This window comes from Phodopus roborovskii, unplaced genomic scaffold (assembly GCF_943737965.1).
Source record: "Phodopus roborovskii unplaced genomic scaffold, PHOROB, whole genome shotgun sequence".
Lineage (NCBI taxonomy): Eukaryota > Metazoa > Chordata > Mammalia > Rodentia > Cricetidae > Phodopus > Phodopus roborovskii.
In genome coordinates, this window is record NW_026126469.1 from 8,524,022 (window position 1) to 8,543,279 (window position 19,258).

At 45.7% G+C, this 19,258-nt stretch overlaps 1 protein-coding gene across 4 annotated transcripts in view; it reads right to left on the bottom strand.

Moving 5' to 3' along the window:
* The window catches only part of Dgkg (diacylglycerol kinase gamma), a 193,012-nt gene that overhangs the window by 48,145 nt on the left and 125,609 nt on the right, over positions 1–19,258 (bottom strand). For all 4 annotated transcript variants that reach the window (XM_051191208.1, XM_051191207.1, XM_051191210.1 and 1 more), the window contains one exon: positions 6,652–6,742. In XM_051191208.1, the coding sequence (XP_051047165.1) occupies positions 6,652–6,742 (91 nt within the window). The remainder of the gene's footprint in view (positions 1–6,651; positions 6,743–19,258) is intronic.

The window sequence follows — 19,258 nt, forward strand, 5'->3', positions numbered from 1 at the left end:
ACTAAGGCTGTGTGTGTGTGTGTGTGTGTGTGTGTGTGTGTGTGGTTGAATTAGCTTGTGTACCTACATAGCAAGACTCTCTTAAAAACAAATAAAAACCAAACCAAACCATCTCCCAAATAGAAACCAGTTCCACATTGTCTGGAATGGTCTCAGAACACCAGGGTGTGTGTGTGTGTGTGTGTGTGTGTGTGTGTGTGTGTGTGTGTGTGTGTGTGCCTGCCTGTTAAAGAAAGAAGGCAGGCTGTGGGGGTTCCAGTTTTACATACATTTTATTTCTTTGATCAGACATTGTTTAAAGGAATAATACAATACTGACACATTTGAATGAGAGGAAAATAGATATGTTTTCCCTAATACTTGAGTAATTGATGTAGATACACTGCTCCCATATATACTGGCTAACAGTGTTCTGAGCAGCTTCTAGATTTGCACAACCTTCCCATCTGTGCTGAAGGTGGTAGCCTTTTCTTGTGAGTGTTATCTTAAAGATTAGATTAAATACCAACAAACTGAGGGATTTCTTATTTCTAACCTGGAAAACAAAATGACTGCCACGGAGTGTATGATGAGCCCTCCAGTTGAAGCCTGCCTGCTTTGCCCCAGCTAGCTCCTTTAAGATCCTTGGCAAGGCTATTCTGGGCCTAAAGGTGGGGGCGGTGACTCAGAGGAGCCTTCTCACTCCAACTCCCATCCCCCACTGCCTTATTCAGGTGAAATCAGGTTAGAACAGATATAAAGGGCCTTTTGGAAGCCAGCTCTGAGAATTGGCCTTGGCAGGGCTGGCCTAGTCGGCAGGGCTGCACCGACAAGCTAACAACCTTGCTGAACACCCTGTTCACATGCAGGCCTAAGGCTCCCTGAAACAGTACTTGCCACATATTTCTTAATGCTCCCTCGAGATAAGCAAATCTCTTCATGCTGGTTTTTAAATTTATCAGAAACAGCAAAGAATAAAGTAGCAAATAATCAACAGACAGGACAGGCACTGAACCTCCCTGAGAAACCGGCCACTACTGCCTCCCAGCTCTTAAGCTCCCAGGCCAATCAGAATGCTAGTCTGAGTCAGGCCAGCTAGGCTGTGGACTCAGGTGAAATTCAACTGTCTGTCATCCTGCCTTCCTGTTCTACAAAGGTAATTAGGACACTTGCCACGAAGGGCTGCTTTGTAGACTCCGTGGGACTTAGCATTGCTGCCAGTTAAGTAACAAGCCCTTTGGGGACTTAAAACTAATGTCATTGGGAACTAGGCTGACCACCTCACCCCCATTTTATGAGAGAAAATACTGAGGATAGGCACCAGCTCAGTAAGTCACTGAACCCAAGGGCAGAACATGGGCGACATTCCTGCCTGTGAACCTCAGGCCAGACTCCCCCCTATTCCGGTGCAGGCCAGGTGTGCTCAGGTGAGCAGTGAATACCAGGTGGGGTATGGGGGTGGGTGGCAGGATGGTGTTACCTCCCCCCAGCCTGAAGCACTGGGCTGGCCACTACAGACAGCTTCCACAAGGTTCTGACTCTGTGGCTCACTGAGACTCTTTGCATTTGGTTTTCCAGCACTAGTTAAGTGGGCTTTTTATTAACAAGCTTTGTATCTTCTGATTTTTCTTGTACTGTTGTACTGAATCATTCCTGCCTTCCTCAGATGGGTGCTAGGACTGTATCTTCCACTCCTAGGCAGGGTGGTATGGCTGCCTGAGTCGAGGCTCAGTTTTACAGTTCAGTATGCATGCACAAGTGCTCACACACACACACACACACACACACACACACACACATCCAAACATGTATCAGCACATACATTTCACCTGTGCACACATATATACCTACATCCACATGTATACAATATACGCATATATATATATATAGTACACATATACATAAACACATATATGCACACACAAAAAGACACATACATAGAGCAGGATGGAGGAAGAGACTGCATTGAGGTTGGAGGAGTTGCTGAATTTTAACACTTGCTGAACAAATTTGTTTATTAGTTTCCAAGCTCAGTTCATTCCAGAACACTTGGGCTCTTCCCTTCCTACTTCAGGCAAAGGACGCCTGGTCAAGTTACTGGATGCATCAGAGCCTTCTTTAAGAGATTCTTCACTTACCTCAAAAGAACAGTACTTAACTTTATGTGGAAAAGCAAAAGACCCAGGATAGCCAAAACAACCCTGTACAATAAAGGAACTTCCAGAGGCATCACCATCCCTGACTTCAAGCTTTATTAGAGCTATAGTCCTGAAAACAGCTTGGTATTAGCACAAAAATAGACAGGTAGGCCAATGGAATCAAATCGAAAAACCTAATATTAACAACCCACACACCTACAAACACCTGATTTTTGACAAAACAGCTAAAATTACACAATGGAAAAAAGAAAGCATCTTCAACAAATGTTGCTGGCATAACTGGATGCTGACATGTAGAAGACTGCAGATAGATCCATATCTATCTCCATGCACAAAACTGAAGTCCAAATGGATCAAAGACCTCAACATAAATCCAGCCACACTGAACCTCTTAGAAGAGAAAGTGGGAGGAACCCTTGAACGAATTGGTACAGGAGACTGCTTCCTGAACATAACTCCAGGGGCACAGACACTGAGATCAAAAATTAATAAATGGGACCTCTTGAAACTGAAAAGCTTCTGTAAGGCAAAGGACACAGTCAACAAGACAAAATGGCAGCCCACAGAATGGGAAAAGATCTTCACCAACCCCACATCTGACAGAGGGATGTCTTCCAAAATATACAAAGAACTCAAGAAGCTAATTACCAAAACACCAAATAATTCAATTAAAAGGTAGGGTACAGAGCTGGGTGTTGGTGGCTCACACCTTCAATCCCAGCACTCGGGAGGCAGAAGCAGGCAGATCTCTGTGAGTTTGAGGCCAGGCTGGTCTACAGAGCAAGTTCCAGGACAACCTCCAAAGCAATACAGAGAAACCCTGTCTCCAAAAACCCAAATAAATAAATAAATAAAAGGTGGGGTACAGAACTAAATAGAGAATTCTCAATAGAAAAATCTAAAATGGCTGAAAGACACTTAAGAAAGTACTCAGCATCCGTAGCCATCAGGGAAATGCAAATCAAAACAACTCTGAGATAGTATCTTACTCCTGTCAGAATGGCTAAAATCAAAAACACCAATGACAGTTTGGTAGAGAGGATGTGGAGAAAGGAGTACACTCCTCCACTGATGGTGGGACTGCAAACTGGTACAGTCACTTTGGAAATCAGTATGGTGGTTCCTCAGGAAAATGGGAATTAGTCTACCTTAAGATCCAGCAATTCCACTCTTAGGCATATACCCAAAAGATGCACATTCATATAACAAGAACATTTGTTCAACTATGTTCATAGCAGCATTGTTTATAATAGCCAGAACCTGAAAGCAATCTAAATGCCCCTCACCTGAAGAATGGATGGAGAAAATGTGGTACATTTACACAATGCAGTACTACTTAGTGGAAAACAAAACAAAAAACAAAAACAACAAAAACCAAATAGAATCTTGAAATTTGAAGGCAAATGGATAGAACTAGAAGAAATCATTCTGAGTGAGGTAACCCAGTCACAAAAAGACAAACATGGTATATACTCACTCATATATGGAATTTAGACATAGAGCAAAGTATTACTAGCCTACAATCCACAGAGCCAGAAAAGCTAGGAAACAAGGAGGACCCTAAGAGAGACACACAGTCCCCCTGAGAAGGGGAAAAGAACAAGATCTCCTGAGCAAATTGGGAGCATGGGGGGGAGGGGAGAGTAAGTTAGGAGAAAGAGAAGGGAAGGAAAGGAGGGAAGAGGCTATGAAGGGGCAGGAAAATTGAGTCAGGGGAAGAATAGAGGAGAGCAAGAAAAGAGATACCATAATAGAGGAGCCATTATAGGTTTAAAGAGAAATCTGACACTAGGGAAATGTCCAGAGATTTACAACCATGACCCCAACTAAGAATCTAAGCAATAGTAGAGAGGCTATCTTAAATGGCCTTCCCCAATAATGAGATTGATAACAAACTTATATGCCATCTTAGAGCCTTCATCCAGCTGATGGAAACAGAAGCAGACACCCACAGCTAAACGCTGAGCTGAAGTCCTGAAATCCAGTTGCAGAGAAGGAGGAGTGATGAGCAAAGGGGTCAAGGCCAGGCTGGAGAAACCCACAAAAACAGCTGACCTGAACAAGGGAGAGCTCATGGACCCCAGTTAGATATCTGGGAAACCAGCATAGGACCGACCCAGACCCCCTGAATGTGGGTGTTAGTTAGGAGGCCTGGGCAGTCTATGGGACCTCTGGTTGTGGATCAGTATTTATCCCTAGTATAGGAATGGACTTTGAGAGCCCATCCCACATAGAGGGATACTAGGGATACTCTTTCAGCCTAGACACAGGGGGAGGGCCTAGGCCCTGCTCCAAATGCTATGGCAGACTTTGGAGATTCCCCATGGAAGGCCTCACCCTCCCTGGGGAGCAGAAAGGGGATGGGATGGGGGTTAACTGACCAGGGAAGGAGGGGAGGGTGAGGGAACTGGGTCTGACATGTAAAATAAGTTTGTTTCAAATTAAAAAAAAATATTATCATAAAGATGGGGGGTAATAGTGCTTGTTTCCATGGGTTGTCATGTGAAACATTGACATGTTAGGACCAGTAGTTGAAGCTCTGACTTTTTCTGTCCCTCCTTTCTTTTTACTCTTCTAACCCTGCCAGGCTCAGCACATTTCCATGCTGTTTGGTTTAGACAGTGGAGAAGGGCAATGGTGTCTGAATGGAGTCTTCCCAGGTTGGCTGACCTGGAGCTGGTGAGTGCATGCGCTCTTGCCAGCAGCAGCCACACAGAAAAGGCCACTTACTGGCTGCTTACTGGTATCACTTACTTGTTCCTTCTGATGATCCCCTACTTCGAACACCTGTCGCTCACCTGCTCTACCCTCTGTCAGTTTCCTCTCGATCATAACACCTGGGACTATCTACTGTCCTCTGGATGCAGAAATGGTGCCTGTCCCAATCCACTGCCAACCCAGAGTCACACGACATCCTAGCCCCGACTCCTGAACCTTACTCTCATGAATAAATGCTAAAAACAATTACAAAGAGGTATAATAAGCCACAGCTCCACAGCCCACCCACTCCTGAGGCCATTTGCCACCCAGGCCACCAATTCCCTGTATGGCTGAGGAAGTGCCGCTTGTATCCTGGACCCCAAGGGGACCTTCAGGCATGGCCAGCCTGGAGCCAGTGGGGTGGTCCAAAAAGGCAGGGGAGCTGAGCGGCTGTATTCTGGGCACAGTGTCCAGGCCAGCTGCAGGGAGAACAAGGACTTGCAGTGTGTCTGCAGCTGGCCGTGGTTAGGCAGGGCTGTCCCTCTTTAAATAAGAGACCCCAACGGAGGATGGTGCCAAGAGGGAGATGCATACAAATCTGTTTGCCACACTCAGCTCCTTCAGCTATGGCTCCCAGGCAGTGTGTTTACGTATAAATGAGGAGGGCTGGCCGCTCAGGTTCTCCCAGGTGTAGGTGGCCTCAGCCATTTATCACTTGGAGACACAGGTTCTTGGCCTTTGGAACTCTGTGCCCTGTAGCCAAGCTGGCAGAGAAGTGCCTCTTACCATGGTGTCAGTAACCCAGCAACCAAAAAGCAGAGGCCTGCAGATGAGTCAAGTAGAGAGAGCCTTGTGGAGCTTCTGGCTGTGTTTGTGAACTCTCCCGGTGAGCATGGGCACAGCCTCCTTTCCAGCAGGGAGTGTCAGGACCTTCCCACTCTGCCACAGGCTTAATCCTTCTATCAGAGGGATGGCTAGGCCTCAATAGAGGCTCATGGCTCACAGTGGCTTCTAGACCTGATTTTTTTATTTTTCAGGATTGGGGGAGATGGTAGGAGATTTCCTCACCTGCCTGGATATGTTTTTCTCAAGTGCAAAGCACACTGCAGGCCTGAATTCCAGGGGAAGGTGGGATTGTAAAGAACCCATGGGCAGAGGCCCAGCCAGTAAAGACAGCAGGTGTGCATAGCAATCTGGTCTCTAATAGGCCAGAGACATGCTCCTGGCAGTCGGCTAGAAGACTTCAGGAGAGCAAAAGTGGGGCAGGAAGCAGGCGAGCTCATCAGCCAGGCAAGGGGCGCCAACAGGCAAACTGTCTGAGGCAGGCTGATACAAGCGCTGGGGAAACACAGTACACAGGCAGCATGAGCCGCGGAATTGTGGGGCCCAGTTCAAACTGAAAACGCACAGCTCTTTGTTAAAAAAAAAAAAATACTCAGAGTTTCAAGATGGCGACAAAAGGGCGCTTCAGCTCACAGGGAGCTTTGTGACTGTGTACAGGCTACACACCCACAGGACTGCCCGCCCCCCCAGGCATCTGCCAGTCAGCTCTTTGAGGAAGGGGAGACTGAAGATGCTCAGATGGATGAGCACCACCCATGCTGTGTCATGGCCACAGTAAGCACCCTCTCCCCCCAGCATCCTGCTTCCCTTGTTCATTTGGTGGTAACTGTCTCTTTAAGTGGGGAAGCATGGCTGAGGGTCAGAATAACTATGCCTGTAGAGCCCCAAGAAGGAATTCACCAATGATCAGAGTCCTCTAAGTGGGGTCATATAGGTATCTGGGGAGGTCTATATGATAGACTGGACTTACCTCCAGCTCTATGTGGTCATGGAGTTTCTTGCAGGTGGCCGCAAATGTCTCCGAGGTACCAAATTCAAAATACCACAGCTTGTTCTTCATCCTGGATATGAAGCAGAGAGACGTTTTCAATCAACATTCTGCACTTGAACTGGTCCTAAGAAATAGCTCTGTTCTTTGGCCCATGTGGCCCAAGCCCCCAAGTTCTCCAATCTTACACTGCAACACTTGTCAATTGATTATCAAGGAATAGAAAATTTATCAACATGTTCTTGTCAGAAACAAGAAAAAAATCTGCTCATGTCTTGGACATAACGGACTCCGAGAGAACTGCTAGTTGTACCCTGAGGTTCCTGGTGAGAGCAGGAAAGGCAAGCTGTCCTATGGACTGCATCAAGGGACATCAGCTGGAGGGAGCAAATGGCAGCATCCCCTGCTTACTGCCTTTTAAACATCAGTGTAGAGCTCCATTCTGGGCATGGTTAGTGTACAAAGAAAGACCAAGCAGCCTTTCGAGACTTAAGAGACATACAGTCTTAGGACAGATGAGGGGAGCTCCATACAAACCAGACCCAGTATATGATGCGCTGTCTAGCTTCTGTTTGGAGGAAGCAGAGTGACAGAATTAATACAGATTTGGAAAGAGAAGGAATGAGGGTGGGCTGCTCCGGAGCAGTGGCCACTGACTTCCCAGGTGTATGTTACAGGCCACACAGCCCTTCTTTAGAGACTTGCTTCAAAGTAGGTGTTTTCCCATCTGAGCATTACAAATTTTTAGCGTTCTTTAGAAGACAGACAGCAATTAAAATCAATCATTGGGGTGCTTACGAATGGGGTGCTTTTGGAGTCAGGTGGGTTCCCTGACACTGTGGTTTGCTTAGTCAGTTTCAGCAGAAGTGTCCCTTTGGTTTCTTCCACCCCAGCTGCCATCCCATCAGCAGGGGCTGGCTAAGAGAGGGGACACCAGTCCAGCTTACAGGCAGATAGGCTTTGTTAAGGAAGAGTTAAGACAGAGAGGCACTCAGGACAGAGAGAGCCTCCTGGATGGTTGCTAATCCTCAGCTCTGTGGACCAGGGAGAAAGCATACTCTTCAGAGGTGAGAGGCTCTTGGTTCTTCCCTGGCGTAGCGGCTGATTCATCTGCCCACCAGCCACACTTTCTGTGTTTGTCCAGTAGTTCACCTAGAACTGTATTCTTCTACCCTATGAAGATTTCTAAGATCCAGCTTGTTGGGCAGCTGCCTCTCTGACTCTTGATGTGTGTGAGAATAAATAAACAACAGGTAGGGAAAAGTGAAGGTCATTGTGCTTCATAAGCACCCTGAGAAGAGTCGGGAGTACTGTAGGCCAGTGCCAGCCGGCTGTGCCATTGCATGGGTTGCATTGAGTCATTGCTTTTTCGAACCCAGGGTAGCACATGAGGTCTGGGGCAGGCTGAGCCCCATGTTCCAGCTGGCATTCTCAACTGTACCTCCACTGAGTCTTGGAAGTATTTTCATTTCCTATGCCTGCTACAATGGGAAACACTTGAGGATGTAGCACTGTCCCACATTACTGTTTCTGGGCCCGGAAATGTGTATAGGTGTCTCACCTGAGGATCTTGTTCAAAATGAGATTCTGGGTTAGTCCCCTCTCTCTAGCAAGCTGTTGATACTGCTGGTTGGGAACTGGTTCTCAGGTATCAGCAACCCTCAGAATTCCCTGGGGGAATTGGTTGAAAGGCTGTTGCCAGCATTTGATTTGTAGACTCTGACAGCTGTGGAGCGGAGTCCAGGAGCATGTACTTTTATGGGTGTCCAGATGACCATTATGCTTATGGCCAGTGGACAGGGCCAGGGCTCCAGATGCTATGGAAACTGTTGACAAATATGGAACTACTTGAACCTGAAAGAGAGGACTCCTCAGAAGAAGGGAAGGACAGTGCTTTCAGCTGCAGTGATGGCTACAGACCAAGTAACGGGGAAACACAGGTGGTTCTAAACGTCAGGATCCTGCATTCCTTCCCAGCAGTACTAGGGGCTCTGTAGTGGGAGACTCGCCCGCCCTTCGAGCCTGTTTTCAGGCATCACTGCTGGTCTGAATCATGACTTCTGAAAGTTATTGCCTGGAGATTTAGAGTTTTAATAAAAATTTCCGGAAGCCATGGCTATTTTTGCCCCAAAGTGGCTCTTTTGATGATCTAATGAGGTTAGGAGGTCAAGACTAGGTCAGCACTTCAGAATAAGAGAACCAACTGGATTACCCATCCACGGGTGGCTGTGTGGCCTTTGGCAGGATGTTTAACCTCTTTAAATCCCATCTCCTCTTTTGTAAAACAGCAAGTGAAAGTGATCTGTTTCTCAGGATGGTGGAGACATCTGAATGAGATGACAGGACTCACTCTTAGCATTGCTATTTCACAGTTGTCAGCTGGTGTATTTGGATAACACCATAAGGCAAAAATCACAGACCCGCCTGACTGTATCGCTGTGGGCTTTATGTATTTATATGCTTTGGGAAGGAAAATACTCAGTCATATTTGTTAGATCACATGTTTTGACTTTTGGCTAAAGATTTGTTCTCCTCATATTTAATTTAATACATTTTAAAAACTGTCATAGACCACATCCTAATCCCCAGTTAATTCTCTGGCTTGCTCATGTGGTTGGTCAAAGACATGATATGATGACAAATATGCTTCTGAGAAACTGAATTGCATGTTTTATATGAAGCAAAATATTAATATGGGGTTCAAGCTGTGGATCAGTGGGTAAGGGTGCTTGCCACCAAGCTGGATGACCCGAGTTCAATTCCTGGGACTTGCATGCTGTTCTAAAAGTTGTTCTCTGTTTTTTTTTTTTTTTTCTTACACACACCATGGTATAAATAAATTTCTACAAATAAATAAAATACATATACAAATAAAAACCTAAAAAACATTAACATAACACTCATTCAGTCATGTTACAGACTAGGGAGGGATTTGTGACATATAACAAAATATAGATTTCATGAACCAGGCACCTTGGAAAGAGGACAAGGAAGGAGGCTGTTTTGTGATGGGCTAAGCACTAGGGTTTACAGAAGGAAAGACACTCAGTTCTTAATGGTCTCAGAAGCAGTCAGGACAAGTGTCTTTAGGGTTCAGAAGATTGTAAGGAAACAGAGAAGAGAAAGGGCCCACATTCTAGGCAGAGGAGGAAGCCCAGGGGTCTTTGTCTCATTTCCATTACTGTAACAAAACTCCTAGAGTGGGTCAGCTTATAAAGAAAAGAGGTTTGCTTAGCTTGAAGTCCAAGAACAAGGCACTGGCTCTGCTAAAGATCTCATGCTGGGCCATAACATAGCTAAGAAGCAAACAGGAAAAGCAGGCATATGCCGAGAGGAAACAAAAGTGAACCAAGGAAGCTGTACTTGCGTTATGACAACTCTCACAGACACTCATTCTTGGGCAAGCTACACTTCCTGATGGCAGGTCCCTTATGATCCAAGGCTCCCTCAAAGGCCCTGCTTCCTCTCAACCTTGCTATACTGGAAACAAACCTTAAATAGAGTTTTGGTGAAGAAAGACCTCACCCAAACCATAACCCTAGGAAATGAGTCAGGGCACTTGCCAAGGGGACACATAACTCAAGTAGGAGTGGAATGGGGGTGCTGGCTAGTCGTAGCTGGAGAGGTAGGCTGGACATGCCAGTGTTTGGGCTTGACCGTGAAGCCTACAGGAAGTCACAGGCCACCCTTGAGCAGGAGTGAGGGCAGGATGGTAACACTAAAGACCTGTGTGTATGGTTTATATACATGTTAGTGTGAGCATGTGCCTGTGTATGTTCAGGTACGTGTGTGTGCACGCGTGCGTGTGTGCATGTGTGCGTGTGTGTGTGCGTGAGTATGTGTGTGTGTGTACATTGTGTGTGGAGGCCAGAACGTGATGTCAGCAGTCTTCCTCTATTGTTCTCCATCTATGTCTTGAGGCAGGGCCTCTCACTGAATCTGGAGTCCACTGTTTTGTCCAGACTGACTGGCCAGTAAGCGCCAGGCATCAGCTAGTTTCTTCCTCCCTTGTGTGGGTGCTGGGGACCTGAACTCAGGTCCTCATACTTGCTCAAGAAGTACTTCAAAAATGCAGACTGGAGGTTTGGAGAGTAGTTTCCATGTGGTGTAGGAGTCCAGAAGAGAACTGTCCAAGACCTAAGCAATGGCAGTGAAGTGATGCTCAGACAGGATCTGAGGCTGTAGGAGATGGGACTGGTGGGCTGGTCCTGAAGAGTGAGAAGTAGCATTAGGGCAGCATGGTACCTGCAGGCTGGTTTCCTGAGACCAGGATGCTGGAGGTCAGTTTTCATGGGGAAGTCTTCATTGTAACTAAAGGATTTTGATTTTGGCCCATGTGTCCATCTGTTCTTCCATCCATATTGAAGACATATTGACACCTACTATGGGCCACGTATCAACAAAGACCAGATTCGTGTTCTCACTGAGCTTTTACATGTTCATCAGTATCACTAAGAGTGACATTGGACCACTGGCCCATAGGACACTCTTGTGCTTAGAATCTTACAGAGTCCATCTATCCTCTGTTAATGCAAACACTTTGGGGGTAACTAGTGAATGAGTTCTATTTCCACAGCACCTTGGTTTTGCAGTCTGCTAAACATTTTACTTTTCTAATTTGGATTTATGTGTATGACTACTTTGCCTGTATGTATGTTTGTGCACCATGCAGGCCTGAAAAGTACAGAGGAGGGCATTGAACCTCTTGGACCTGGAGTTGCAGATGACTGTGAGTTACCATGTGGGCTCTGGAGATAACCTGGCTCTGCTACAAAAGCAGTCAGTGAGCCAGTGCTCTTAACCCCTGATGTATCTCTCTAACTCCTCTTTTAAACATTTTTCATGTAAAATTGCTCAAATTCTTAGGAGAGTCTCAGAAAGCAGCTATTATTTATTCTACAAGAGGATCAAAGATTGGATTCTCCTCTGCTATGCCACATGGATGTGAGAGGGCCATGGTAGCCCATAATTTGAGGCAGGAGACTCACAGTCCCTTCTTTCTACCAGCTAGAGAACACAGATTCTGTTGTTCCCATGTAGCCCCAATCTGTATGCTTTATCCTCTGTTGTACGGACCATAGCATTTAGGGGCTCGGAGATTGGGTTCAGGTCTTCTTATTTCAACAACCATTTAAGTTATTAGAATACTCATTCTATTGCAAAGTGGAAATATTATTGTCTACCCAAAAAGTTGTGAAGCTTCTGTGGCAAGTGTGAAGCCCAGTGATCAACAAGTGTCCTTCCTTATTGCCAAGAGACACAGTTACTGAAAGACTTGTCCCCCTTTTGGCTTTAGAGGTAAGGGCAGGAGGATCCCCTCTCCCCCCTGCCCCAGAGGTAGCCAATATATTTTGAAGAAGAGAAAACTAACAATGTTTTAATGATTGTTGGAACACATTTTCTGCATCTCTCTTCCTGAGTTTTTTTTGGCCACCGTTTCCCTCCCTCTCGAATTAACCTTGCAGCTGGAGGTGACTAATCCTTAGTCATGCCCTAGGGCTGATCTTCAGGGCTATAAGGCTCCTAGTCTCAGGTTCTGATCTCCCCAGGTAGACCCATTCTTGAAGCCTCAGGGCCTCCTTTGGGCTCCAGGAGGTTCTGAGCCATGTGACAGACAACAGTGACACATGGTTGATTTTGGTTCTGGTTGCCTGGAGTCCCTTTGGTTTATAGGAAAATAGCATCAATGACACATGAGTTAGTTGAGTCTTTTCATTTGACAGATGAAGGGGAAGGATAGGAGACTAATTAAAAATGTTCTTTTATGTTGTCAGCAAGGCAGGGCTGGGATCAGCAATCATCTTGACAGCTATGAATAGGATGTTTACAAGAAGGGCCTGCAGGTAAAACCCAGCTGCTGCCCATCTGCACCAGCAAAGCATCGTGTTCAGCTCCCTCAACCACCCTGAGCTCCTGATGGCTCTTTTCTGGGAATCAAGGAAGTTTTTAGGGCAACAGGCCTTTGAAATAATCAAAAGTCAAAACATGAAAAATTTCTTTGGGCTTAGAAGTCTACACAGAGAATGCCACAGTTATTTCTAGAAATAGAACCCTTGAACTTACGGTATCCCTTCTTGTGGGTTAGACTTTGATAATCAGGTTCCCTGAGTAGTTCATGACAGAAATAGCTCATTGGGCCTTTTGTGTCAGTTGGCATTGGGTTGGGAGGCTTGGTGGGAGAGATGCTGCCCACAAGAGGGTGTTCTGTATTGGAAAAACTATACCTAGCCAACAGGTCATTTCTGTATGTTAATGTATGTTTCAGAGTTTAACTCAGTGAAAAAAAAAGGAATGATTTTGAATGTGGTGTTTTGAATGAGTGACCCTTATAGGCTAATATATATTTGAATACATGGTCCCCAGTTGGTGGAACTCTTTGGGAAGGTCTGGGCATGTGGCCTTGTTGAAGAAAGTGTGTCCCTGGGAGTGAGATTTGAGGTTTCAAAAGTCCCTGCTACTCCCAGTTAGCTCTCTGTTGGCCTGCTACAGATAAGGGTGTGAGCTCTCAGCTGCTGCTCCAGCATGCCTGCCTCCTGCCTGCTGCCTTGCTCCCCACCATGATGGCCATAGACTCTAGCCCTCTGGCACCATGAGCCCAAATTAAACACTTTCCTTTATAAGTTACCTCAGTCATGGTATTGTAGCACAGCAACAGAAAGGTGACTAAGACATTGAGCTTCCTGAGCAGTTGTTTTTGCTACTTCTACTAATGTAATAAACCATGATCAGGTCATTAACATAAATGGTAACCTAGCAAATCAAACACACACACACACACACACACAAAAAGGCACAGGTAGGCACAGCTGAGTTACAAAGAGTGACAGATGTCATAGTACTGAGATACTACCTGAGAACATGCCATATAAACTCCAAGTGCCTTTGGAAGTATAGTAATCATGTTAACCAAAATTTAGGTGAAGAGTCAGGAAACAAAAAAGACAAAAAACCAAACCAATAAGAGCAAGGACAGATGGGTTTATGTCAGGGGCCAGAATGGCAGTCCCCACAAGCCCATGACTGTCACCTCACAGGTGCGGCAGAGGCCATCTGTGTCACTGGCATCCTCAGCTGCCCTTGACCATCAGAGGGCTTGTCACCACATCTAATCCACCCTGCATGCTGTCCCTTTTTCTTGCTGCTCACAGAATGGGGCACTCAGTGACCCTTGGTCACGGAGCTGTGAAAGGAATAATCTTTTCCAAGAGGCGGCAGTGGCCCTTTTGGTCCAAGGGAAAGAGAACACCCAGCAATCAGGAAGGGGCTTTATAAATAGCTGTTTTTGTGCTCTGAATGGGACTTTTGTGCCTGCTGTGTCTGCCAGCAGATTTGTGTTGGCTCAGTGTATTTCAGCTTCAAGGAGCAAGGTATTCCCTGGCTTTGTTCCATATTTGGGACAGGACTGTGTTCATGGCACTCAGAAAGTCATAGAGTGATGAATGACGAGAAGACTGGCAGCCAGGGACCAGGAAGGAATGGACAGATGTGAAAAAAGGGCAAATATGGGCACATTCAAGAATGGGTCCAAGAAAAAAAAAGGTTGATAATGAAGAAATGCGCTTAACCTGTATGCTATTATGTAAGTGTGGAATCCTCCTAATGACCTGTGAAATCAAGATACTTCTTAAGTCTTACATATATTAAAATTTACAGGCAAATATCACACATGACAGTTTGTATTCAAATGATCGTTAAGATTCAAGTACTCCCAGGCAGAGAATCACCAGTTCTAAGGACTCCCCAAAGTGTAAAGGGATGAATTACTGTCAAAGGTCTTTTTTAATCTCCCTCTTTCCCTCCCTTCTTACTGATACAGGATCTCACTACATAGCCTTGACAGGATTGGAACTCAATATTAAGGCTAGGTTTGTCTCAGACTTGCAGAGAACCACCTGCCTCTCTCTCTTGTGAGTGCTGGGATTAAAGGTGCTGGCACACCCTACCTACTGTTGACATTTCTTAATGTAGAAGTTATTTGAACATTTAATCATAATAAAACCATATAAGATAACTAGTAGGTTAAATCTTTTAAAAATATAGAATTAAAGAAAGCCATAAATTTGAAATACAGAAAGGAGGGGCATATGGGAGGATTTAGAGGGAGGAAAGGGACGAAGGTAAAATTAAGAAAAGTAAATTATTAAAAAACATGGAATGGAATTAGAACAATTAAAGTGTTATCCTTGGTATCAAGAGATACTGAATGGATGACAAATAGATGTTGAATAATAAGAATAGGAAAAGAATTTACAATTTAGAAGGATTTCTTGATGACAGAGTTCTTACTAAGTAAGGTGTCTGTGGAGAGTAGTAGAGATGGTTAGAAAGTGTGTATTCTTTAACAGTTAAAGGCATGTACAGAATCAATACTCCGTACCTGGCCTGGTCTGGATGGTGGTTCTATTCTACCTGGTCTGGGTGGTGGTTCTATTCTACCTAAGCATCTTGTTTACATCATTAGGAAACTGAATTAGTCTTTGATGATACAGCTGGGGGTACAGAGTTGGGATGTGAATGCTCACTCCTGACCTGGAATCCGTATTCCTTACCATTTTACTCTCCCTGGTTCCCTCTCCCATGCCTCAGCGGCACACTAGAGAAGTGAAGTGGGATATACAGCCAGACTCATAAGAGCAAGCGACCACGGGAGTCCTCAGTGATGTTTGTGGCTCATAGGATGCAGTCTCAAGGTGGTCTGTCTGTGTTCACTTGAGGTCCTGTGGTACTCATCAGAGTGGTCTGGGCTGCCTCATTTGTCTTTGCTTTCTACACTTGGCCAAAAGTACCAAGAGTCCAAACCTATAACCTTACACTGGTATGGTGACATATTGTTTATGATCTAATAAAACCACTGAATATCAGAATGCTAAGTTAGCCACAGCCATAGAGGCTGGGCAGGGGTAGCACACACTTTTATCCCAGGACTCAGGAGACAGAGGCAGATGAATCTCTGTGAGTTCAAGACCACCCAGGGTTACATGAGAGTGAATCAGTCTCATGCCTTTAAAGCCAGCACTAGAGAACTATATAAGACAGGAGCAGGCCATTCAGGATTCACTTGGCAATTAGTCACTGGCCATGTTGAGGACAGGATCCCCCTTCCAACCTTGGTAGAGGTAAGAGCTCTCTGGTGGCTTGGCTGCTTTGCCTGTCTGATCTTCAGCTTGAACCCCAATATCTATCCTTGGGTTATATTATTCATGATACACACTGGAGAATCTTCTTCCTTTTCAAGGCTAAGTCTGACCCCAAAGAATTACAGCTTCCTAACAGTGGCTCTTCTATCCCACGGAGATATCTTGTTTTTGTGGACTAAGGACACATTCTCCTTTGACAGGCTCTCTTGAATTCTGTCTGACCTCTGACAACATCTTCTCCAGAGGGTCTGAAACAGTAAATTCCTCCAGTGTACCATGTAGGGCCATGCACAGACACAGCCCATGAAAATGATTCTTTAGGTAAAGAATTGTGACACATAATTATAATTGCAGCACTTGGGAGGCTAAGACAGGAGGATTGCTATGTGTCTGAGGTCAGTGGGTAATGGTACTTGCCATGCAATCCTGACAACCAGAATTCAATCTCTGGAACCCATTTAAAGACAGAAAGAGCACGGCAGTGGTGGCACACGCCTTTAGTCCCAGCACTCAGGAGGCAGAGGCAGGCAGATCTCTGAGCTTGAGGCAAGCCTGGTCTACAGCGCAACTTTCAGGACAGCCAGGGCTACACAAAGAAACCCTGTCTCAAGTAAATAAATAAATAAAAATTAAAAACAAAAATAAATAAGCTTCTTTGAGACTCACAGTCTGTGGTTACCCAACATGCTCAAGGCACTGTCTCTGATGTCCTAGCAGCCTGCTCAGACCCCTGCCATCTTGATGGACACACCAGCACTTTCACTTTCTTGGGACCCTCAGAGAGACCTCTGGGAAGCAGCTGAGGCGGGTGCCCTATTGTTAGGATCTCCTGTCCTGAGAACCTGCATTCTGAGGTGTCAATACCTGTGCCTGCTGCCAGCAAACAGCCTTTCCTACCTTCTACATACAAACAAAACAGGGCAACAAACAAGATCTCTTACAAAATGTGCCTGCTTCTTAGCAATCTTTTCTCTCTCTAGCCCCATGGGCTAGAGTGTTTATCAGTGTACACCTTCAAATACTGGGACAGAAAGGAGCCCTGGCTGGGACGGAAAGAGGCGATAAGGAAGAGTGACGTAGCAATGTGTATGTAAGGTCCCACACTTGGCTGTTCTCTCCACCGTTGACCCATTCATCAGCCCTTGAAGCCAGAACCTGAAGGTGACTGGGGACAGTTAAGACACGTAGGCGAGGACAGCTTATTGGAACTTAAGCCCTGAAGGCCAGAGAAGGCGGGTGTTGGCTGACACTGAGCCTCTGGCTGAAGAAGCCATTTCCTGGCTCCTGACCAACCAGGGCTATAACGCAGAATTTTCTGTAGGAGCTGAGGCAAAGCTGGGACACAGGTCCACATTTCACTCTCTAATAGCTTGCTAGGAAGGCCTCTCTGGACACACAGCAGACCCTCCCTCCTCCCTGGCTCAACCTGCTCCCAGCCATCGAGAACAATCTTAGCTCCCATTTATGGAATGTGTCCTGCATGCCTTACCCACTGAAGGGTCCCTCACTTGATTCTTACCCCACCTTCTGTGGGGTGTCACTATGGCATTTTGTGAAGGGGTCTGACACTGTTTCTTGGAAGAGGCAAAGCTGACATCATGGAGTCAGAATGTAGGTTGGGTATGTCAGCTCCCCACATCCCCTGCCCCCCAGCCTTTCTGAACATGATTCTGATAGGTCAGGTTACCAAAGTTCCTTTCTTAAGCCAGTTGTTTGTCATCCCAAGTGTATGTCACCCATAGAAACAGGGTTATGTTAAGACTGGGTTCCCATACTGATCCAAAACAGTCAGCTAATCCGCCTGTTACCCAAAGCGCCATGTCTGGGTTTGGAGACAGGTTGGCTGAGTTGAAGGAACCTCTAGTTCAAGTCATCCTTTAGACATTCACCTGTTATGCGGCCTTGAGAAAGCCACTGAACTTGTCACTTGGTTTCTTCATCTTTAAGTTGGGAATGCATTACTTGTCTTAGAGGGGTGGCTGCGGAACCTGACACTATACATGTGGCTACATGCTATATACACAGAACCAACATAAACCCCGTTGCCACATACAAAGTGGGGGTTGCAGCCTCATGAGTGTTGTGTTACAATTCAGGATACATGTGGCACATCTCTCTTGATCAATTTGGACTGGGTATCTTTGCTTTCCTCAATATTCTGGGAAAGAAATATGGGAACTCAGTTAACCTGAAGTCCCTGGGGGTGACCCTAGAGTCTGGGCTGGAGATGTTGGCATGAGAGTGAAAACTAGCAGAAGCCACACAGGTGAGAGAAGATCTTCTTTGGCATGTACAGTCTTTCTTTTCTGACCCGGGACCCCAGGTGGGCTGTTAAACCTCCAGCTAAGTTTCCATCTTTATTCCATCACAGTCAGATGCCTCCTGGTCACGGAAGGTCCAAGAAAAGCAGTTTTGTTTCTCAAGCTATGAAATAGTCTTCAAGACAAGTAGAAAATTCACCATATGGGCAGATGCTTAGATAAATACCCCACCCTTCCCCCATACCATCTCCTTCCTGTGTCAGTTAAAACAAACAAACAAACAAACAAAAACAAAAAACAACAACATAAAACTTACACAGAGAAGCACCAGCCAGCACCTTGAATATGCCTGGGAAGCCTGTATGTACTAGATACTGCCAGCAGAATCTCTTTCATTTGAAATTTCAACCATATGCTCTCTGCCTTGCTTCTACTCTGATGTTTGTGACTTCTTATGCTCGAGTATGTGTTCCTAACACCCGTTTTAGTGACTGCGATTTACACGAGCTTGCCATCTCTTCTCACTATATGGTACGGTTGTAGGGTGGTGTCCCTGCAAGCACTTCTTCGGTTTGCCCCTCACCCTGGCAGCATGCAGACCTGTCTCAGCTGTGTGTCTCCAGGCTCCACCCTGTCAGTTCCCTGGGTGAACTGCTTGGCACACTCTCTCTGCCATGTTTCTTATTTCTAGCTCACACCTGCTGTCCTTGGTGGGCTGTGGTTTTAGGGTTTCAGTTGAATGCTCTATCCTTTATCCTCCTTAAATCTCATCCTAAAGCCCCTCCTGCTTGGTCTTCAGGGCCCTGGCCATAAATGTTCCTCTTGGATTAGGGAATAAACTCCTGATTCTTGCTAGGGCCTCTCATCCCAGTGCAGAGTCCATGGTGCAGAGTAACAGTCATCTTCAGTCTGGCTACACAGCAAGTGGCCACCTCACCTAAAACACTTTGTTCTGCTTTTGCATATTTTCAGTAGATTGAGCCCATATTACAGCCTCTCAGAGATTGCACAACAAAGAAATATTCCTTTTAGATTTTCCTGAGTATATCCAATCACTGAATCATACCCCTCCCATCCTCTTGCTAATTTTCTTGTACATCCTGGAGTTTATGTCAGCCAATACTGCTTGCTGTGGAGGAGGCAGCCACCGGAGCTCATTGTGGGTCTAAGTTCACAATGACTTTGTTCCTT